The sequence below is a fragment of the Aegilops tauschii genome, chromosome 2, assembly GCF_002575655.3.
Source record: "Aegilops tauschii subsp. strangulata cultivar AL8/78 chromosome 2, Aet v6.0, whole genome shotgun sequence".
Lineage (NCBI taxonomy): Eukaryota > Viridiplantae > Streptophyta > Magnoliopsida > Poales > Poaceae > Aegilops > Aegilops tauschii.
This window is the reverse complement of record NC_053036.3, coordinates 15,020,723-15,028,832: the sequence shown is the minus strand read 5'-3', so window position 1 is coordinate 15,028,832 and position 8,110 is coordinate 15,020,723. Positions and strand designations below refer to the sequence as shown.

General features: G+C 42.0%; 1 protein-coding gene across 1 annotated transcript; it reads left to right on the top strand.

The window, feature by feature from the left end:
• The first annotated feature begins 3,573 nt into the window (after positions 1-3,573).
• Positions 3,574-6,366, top strand: LOC109781448 (senescence-specific cysteine protease SAG39). Its single transcript, XM_020340054.4, is given in 4 exon segments — positions 3,574-4,089; positions 5,586-5,654; positions 5,657-6,001; positions 6,004-6,366. Coding segments are annotated over 4 exon segments (1,119 nt in total). The 5' UTR covers positions 3,574-3,590; the 3' UTR covers positions 6,210-6,366.
• Positions 6,367-8,110: the final 1,744 nt, after the last annotated feature.

The following is an 8,110-nucleotide window of genomic DNA, read 5'->3' as shown; positions in this document are numbered from 1 at the left end:
ACCCTCAACAGTCTAAATATTCAAGCGCCAATCAAATCTTCCTTTCAAGCCTCACACAATCCTTATTAAGGGCCCAAGTGACGTATGGACTAGCGAATTTTATATCGAGGAAAGGATCGAGGAGACCAGGAGCGACGTATGAACGAACGCTCACAGGTGTAAAAACGGACGTACCAAAATTAATGAACGAAAAATGCGGTGGTAAGAAGCAATAGCCCCTTTATTATTAGGTATAGAGATTATTATTATTGTTGTTGTTTGAACCTTGAAAGCAGCAGGAGAGGCTCCTGCTGCCATTTTTCATTAAAGCATGAGATCATTACAATGGGGCGGGTGAGGGGGGGGGGGGGGGGGGGGGTAGACTGGTGGTAATTACTAGTCAAAAGTATCAAAGAAAAAGATACATATATAATGTAAACAAATCGATCAATGAATACTCGCCACCACATTTGGATTCACGAAGCGTGATTACTGACAACTGGACCACCACCAAGCAATATAATATTCTAGCAGGAGAGCATACATGACCACCACACGCGCATGCATGATGCACGTCTCCAGCCAGCACCAGAAGCTCCCCGATCCTACGAGGATCCACATTTTCCTGTGGCCATCTTAAAACCCTGTATGAGACAAGTATCATCAAATTATGGGGCTGGCGTGTATCACACTATCTCTTGTTGTGTAGTATGGATTGCTAATATAGAGGACAACAAATATAAAAGATTTGGAATCATTGGAGTGGACCAAGAAATGCTGGGCCGAAGATAATTATGGCAAGTTCGAAAGAGATAGTGTCGTGCATCACGCCTTCCCTTGTTTTGTAGTACAATATTCCTGACAACTAAAAGTATGAAATATGTTGTGGCTATGTGAGAAAACAAAAAAAAATGTAAAGAAACAATGACAATGGTCGATACGTGTAGCGTCCTCCATGAAATATTGATCATCCGAGTATTATAGTTCAGCAAAATAATAGTCACATGCATGAACTGAAGTACGTGTACAATATTTCAAGAAACAAACATAACTATTGGTGATATGTGAAAACAAAATGCAATCTTTAAAAATTTGTCTACCATTAACCTAGCTTCTCTATTTTTCGATCGACATTTAAATTCTTTTTGCCCAAAATGTACATACATATTTTGATCCCATTAAATACATGTAAAGACAATACAATTTTTTTAATGATCTAAATGTTTTCATTATTTTTTTCCATGTAACTACAAGACCAAAACTGCAAGAAACGGTGTAGTAATTCATATGATCCTAAAACTTTCAGCAATTCTTAAGGTTGTAAAATTGTGTAATGGTGTGGTTCCCAACAGATATATGTCATTTCTTCCATGGCCATACAATACAAAATATTGGGTACAAGACCTATTTATCATGATGCTTAATTATGCGTGACTAGTAGTAATTTGGATGTGCCCAAACTCAGGTAAGATGCTAAAAAGATATAGACTTTTACAATCTTGTATCATATATCCTTAGTTAGTAACGGGGGTTCATAACACGAAATGACGAAACGCCGACGGGATGCGCGCTTCGGTGGGCAGCCCGGCTTGGTGATGGCTGGTGGCAGCGGCCATGCATCCGGTGCCCGTCCAGATCCATCGTGTCATGGTTTGTGGCCGGCCTGCGGCGCGGGAAGGGGCTGGTGAGGGGTGGCTGGAGGCCTCTACAGGCTATCCGGCTGCTGTGTTCGTCTTCACGGTGTGTTCTGCATGGATCCAGCTATCTACGGGGTCGGGATGGCGTGATTGTAGGTGGAAACCTTGTTGACCTCGGTCATGGTGGATGATGGCGGCGCCTTTGGTGTCATCTCCTTGTCGAAGGCTTCTTCGGATGCAATCGTCGTCACCTCGGTCCGGCAGCTTTGAGGGAACCCCTAGATTTGGTAATTCCAGATCTGACGATGGCGGGGCCTTCGGGGCTGTCCTCACTCTTGGGGGAATTATCTTGGAGCTGGTGCTGGCTGGAGGGGACAAGAGGAGGAGGGGTGTTCTACCATGGCTATGCCGAAAGGTCTCGGCGGCGTGGCGCAGCTGAGCATCGGCGACAGACACGTGTTGATGGACATGCATGCGCATGTGGTGGCACTGTCGGGCGGCGCATGGCGTCACCAGCAGTATGGTCTCGCAAGATTAATGTGTTGGTCGATCCCGAAGGTGGAATGGCGGAAGATGGTGGCGTCTGATTGTAGAGCGTGTGTGTGCGGTGCGCGCTGAGGGTCTACTAGACCGGTTGGTGCTCTCAGCTTGCGGGCAGGAGGCTTAGTGAGGCCACTGGATTAGATGGTAGCTTTGGGTTGATCATTGTACTTGTTTTGTCGGGTTCTCGTGAATAATTTAATAAAATGGTTCTATGCATCGATTGATGTAGGCCGGGGGGTCATCCTCCTTTTTGAAAGAAACTAGATGATGCCCCATGCGTTGCTGCAGGAAATCTGGCAAAAAGTCATGCATAAATATTTGCAAAAAAACATCTAAAACAAATGGAAGGAAAATGTAATTTTAAAAACATACAAAGTGTATAAACATTGAATTTCAATTAAAATAATATCGTTTCTAACAAAAATGTAAAAGGTCAACGACATAGATATTCTACAATCGACCAACACATATATCCTCGATACAAAATTTAGTGCAAAATAATTGCGAATAATTAACATGCATGAATTTATGATGTGGCTATACTGCATGCATAGTGTAATGCAAAAAATAGGATTTAAACTTGGATGCATGACATGCTTATGTGGCATGGTTGCATGGCTGGGAAAAATAGATAGTGGGTTGTAGCTACTATTTAGGAATAGAAGATATGTGGCCCCCTGAGAGATATTGACCATGAGAGTATTATAGTTAGTTAAGAAAAATCATAACCCCCACATGTGAGCTGAAGTATGTCTATGAAAATACCAATTACAAATGTAACTATTTATGGTTTGTGAAAAAAATCTAGAGCATTTTTTCGACGAAAGTACATACACATATTTCACCCTCAACGTATACATATAAAGATAACTGAATTTTACCACATGGCAGGTGTAGTCAGCCCTTCATGTTGATGAGTATTTGAACGATGTTTGGAACCAAAAGAAGAAAAGATAACTGAATTTTTAAATTTTATGAATAATTAATTATCCTGTCTATATATATATATATATATATATATATATATATATATATATATTAAATTTTACATGGGCTTGGCCGTTTTCAACAATTATTAAGGTTGGAGAATTATTTACTGTGCTCTCTCTCTCTATGTATCTCTACCTTGGTCTCTATCTCTACACCCCCCCCCCCCCACCCTCTCTCTATATATATTTAAATATATATAATTATACCCTTGCAAAAAATATATATATAATTATAATTTACATGGGCTTGGCCGTTTTCAACAATTATTAAGGTTGTAGAATTATTTACTGTGCTCTCTCTATCTATCGGTCTATCTCAGCACCCCCCCCCCCCCCCCCCCCCCCCCCCACCACCACCACCACCACCACCACCACCCTCTATATATATTTAATCTGCAGGATATGCACGTCCAGTAAGCAGCAGAACCACCTCCATCCAGCCATGGTGTCCTCCAAGTCTTCTTTACCTGTTGCTCTAATCCTTGTGGTCACGCTGACAGATGTGCTACCGCTGGTATCTTCTTCACGTGGCCTCGTTGCGGTACCCACTGATGGGGCACTGGAGGACTCTCTGCTGATGATGGAGAGGTTCCATGGCTGGATGGCAAAGCATGGCAAGTCGTATGCGGGAGTCGAGGAGAAACTGCGGCGGTTTGACATATTCCGCAGGAACGTAGAGTTCATCGAGGCGGCGAACCGAGATGGCAGGCTCTCGTACACCCTCGGGGTGAACCAGTTCGCCGACCTCACCCACGAGGAGTTCCTTGCCACGCACACCAGCCGCCGTGTGGTGCCGTCAGAGGAGATGGTGATTACAACTCGCGCTGGCGTTGTTGTCGAGGGTGCCAATTGTCAGCCGGCGCCAAATGCTGTGCCTCGTAGCATCAATTGGGTGAATCAAAGCAAAGTCACCCCAGTCAAAAATCAAGGAAAAGTATGCGGTCAGTATACTTCCTCCATTCCTAAATACAAGTCTTTTTAGATTTCAATATGGACAGAGTGTAGATTCACCCATTTTGCTATGCGTGTAGTTCATATTGGAATCTCTAAAAAGACTTATATTTTGCAACGGAATGAGTATCATGCATTTGATGTTTGGATTCATCTATCGTTTGTACTATTTTAAGTTACTATCATCAGTGGCTAGAATGTCGAGCTATGACTTCCAGCCGCATTGATGTCCCACCTGGAGTTCTTGTTCGATCCTTTTTCTTTTTGCTTTCTTCACGTAGTTATGTGTAGTGGTTAGTGGTCACAAGACATTAATTTGGTATCGTTAATGAAGTCGGAGAGGGAGCTCTCCTTATATACAAGAAGGAACCTATTTTTAGTTACAGAAGACTAAATTTTGTTCAAATAAATACGCATAAACAATCAACATTGATGCTTTACAATTATTGATACTAATCAAATATATTTGTATGAGTATAAAGTCGTATAAAAATAATAATAAATGATTTTAACCTTAATGAGACATAACCAGCGGTTACCATAACACATCATATTTTTGTGATGCGCAGCTTTCTTGGTTTCGAACACTTAAACTTTCCCCAAGGTAGATAGTTTCCCCATGTTTGGTTGAAAATCTATGCTAGGATGAGCGTCGTACTAGATAAGCATTCAATAAATAACCGAGAATACCAGCCCAGTTAAGGGGAAGGCTAACTACCCTCGCAAAAAGGGGAGGGGGGAGGCTAACGTGGTTACCCGAGTTTCTGACAAAACCAAACGTTGTCAGAACATTGATTATTAGATATTTTGAGGACCGCAATGCCTCCATAGAGGTTTCAAGCATTAAAGGATAAAAACAAATTGTGGCTAGCTTTCAGAAGTTTATGATGGACACAAGACACAATGCTAATAAATTATAAGAATTTCATAATTTAAACTTTCTAGAATATAAAAATCACACAACTTTCAAAAAATACAGAAGCACTTTATGAAAACAATAGCATCACTATCAGAAACTTCGGAAGAGAATTTTGTCTCGACTTTTGAAAAGTACATCATGGACTATCAAAATCAAAACATAAGAAACAATTAGAATCATTTTTTTAGAATAACTCTAACGCGTGATAACTAGTGATTACCATAAAATACCTTTTTGTTGCACATAACTTATTTAGTTTTAACCCCGCAAAAAAAACTTATTTAGTTTTAAGCACATAAACTTCTCCCAAGCCAGATTTTTTCCTGCCTGTTTGATCGACCTTTGTTTTAGGGGAATTGATCAATCATTTATACTTGATATGGAGATAGTAGTGTCCGCTAAACATATATACATACAATAGGTAACCAAGGTAGCAGCTTGGTTAATTGCCATAATCTTAGTTATACACCAAGGACCCTAATGCTCCCCTATAGTTTGAAGCATTTTATCTGAAAACTACAAGTTAAGTCGACCGGCCGGTTAATGATCATGTGTGCTGGATTGCAGGGGCTTGCTGGGCTTTTTCTGCCGTGGCCACGATCGAAAGCGCCTACGCGATCGCCAAGCGAGGCGAGCCGCGGTTCTGTCCGAGCAGGAGCTCATCGACTGTGACACATTCGACAGAGGCTGCACGAGCGGCGAGATGTACAATGCCTACTTCTGGGTCTTGAGGAACGGCGGCATCGCCAACAGCTCAACGTACCCCTACAAAGAGACTGACGGCAAGTGCGAGAGAGGGAAACTGCAGGAACACGCGGCCACGATCAGGGACTACAAATTCGTCAAACACAACTGCGAGGAGCAGCTCATGGCAGCAGTGGCGGTGCGACCCGTCGCCGTCGGGTTCGACTCCAACGACGAATGCTTCAAGTTCTACCAAGCTGGTTTGTACGACGGCATGTGCATCAAGCACGGGGAATACTTTGGCCGTGCTCGTCCAATGACCGCATCCACTCCTTGGCCATTGTCGGGTACGCCGGCAAGGGGGGCGACAGGGTCAAGTACTGGATCGCCAAGAACTCGTGGGGCGAGAAGTGGGGAAAGAAGGGCTACGTCTGGCTGAAGAAGGATGTTGATGAGCCGGAAGGCCTCTGCGGCCTTGCAATTCAGCCGGTATATCCTATAGTCTGATCTGATCTGACGAGATCGACTGCACTGGGCGTGCATGAAACCTACGGAAATGGCATTCACCTATATTTTGGGTTGCTCTGTATGCATGGATGCGCCTACTATATTTTACTACATATATATTCATCTCCCGCCAATAAAACTATATGTCCTTGTATCCATTTATGCACGTTTATGCATATCTTGAATAAATTGGATGGATTGGTTATCCATTCTATATATGTCAAAACATGTGTTTTCTTTGTCAAGTCGTGTTACTCTGTGGTCCGTATGTGTTACTCCCTCCGTTCCAACTAAAACCATGGCACTTATTTTGAAACGGAGGGAGTACTAGAATATGACAAATTCAAACAACAATTGTACTTTCCTTTAAAAAAATCATCGTATCGATATTTGTTAATTAACTTTGAAAATGCAGGTAAATTTACTAATTAGTTGATCAACTCTTTCTACAATTTCCCCCTTCTTAAACTTCCTTTTTTGCGATGATAACTTTCGATCTATTCCTCAACTGTCAAGGTTGTACAAAGAACACCAAAAAAAACATCCAGGTCCGTAGACCACCTAGCGATGACTATTAACACTAGAGCGAGCCGAAGGGGCGCATCTTCGCCCCTTCCTCATCGTAGCCGGGCAAACCTAGTTGTGGTAGACTGTCGAGAAGTCATCGTGCTAAGTCCCTATAGGACTAACGTACCAGAATAGCAACTAGCGCTGATGAAGAGAAGTGTAAATCGGAAGGATCCAACCTGTAGACACACAGATACAACAAATCGAGAAAGGATCCATGTGGATCCATCGAAGGTAATCGCCGACCAAATGCCACGAGATCCGCTGGAGACAAACCTCCACATGCGCTCCAACGATGCTAGAAACACCACCAGGGCGGGGAGTAGGCAAGGAGAAATTTATTCCGTCTTCAGAGAGCCGCCGCCACCTGGTGGCGACACAGATGTGAAAGAATCAAGGGATGGGATAGATGGCTTGGTCAAATTGTTGGCTAGGTGACATCCGCATAGGTATTGTGCAAAGAAAAGGGTCATGAATTTAGAAAGAGATGACCCTTTTGGGGGTGTTGTGCAAAAAGCCGCCACATGACAGTGGTCAACCTACCACCCATACAAGTCAAAGCTGATGCAATGTGGATAGGACGCACTTAGCTAACTTTTATGATCCCGATGCGCATTTTCATAGCATCGGGACTAACCTGACACTGCTCGAATAGTTTTAGGACTAGTGATGTATTTTACTTATCTTCATATAACACTCTTATCAATATACAGGAGAAAAATATGTGGAGACATCTCTCGTCCCTTGATGTGAGCTACCCATGAGCATAATCTACTTGCTCATGATATATCATGTCATGCAACAAATTTATTGATGTGCTCCCAACGGCCTCTTCGTCCATGATTAAAAAGTTACTCCCTCTGTTTTAAAACATAAGTAATACTCATTTAAACAAACCTTGAGAAATGGGAAAATCTCATATGAAAACTAACATTCGACGGAAACCGGTGAAAACCATGCGAAAACAATGTTTTGAAGTTTCGAAAAAATAGAAAAAAAATACAGGATGTTAAGAGAGTGATGTTCTATTGCCTTGCAAAATTTCAAGTTCAAACACGTTACGAGATATGAGCTATGAAAAAAAATCAGCATTGAATAGTGTCGAACAGTAACATCACTATCCATTGCTGATTTTTTCTTTTTCATAGCTCGCATCCTGTAAAAAATTTTAACTTGAAATTCCACATGACAATATAACATCATCCTCTTAACATCCTACATTTTTGTCAAATTTTGTTGAAGCTTTCAAACATGGTTTCCACGAAGTTTCTTTGAATGTTGGTTTCCATATGATATTCTCCCGAAAGAAATAACCACTATCGATATATGTTATA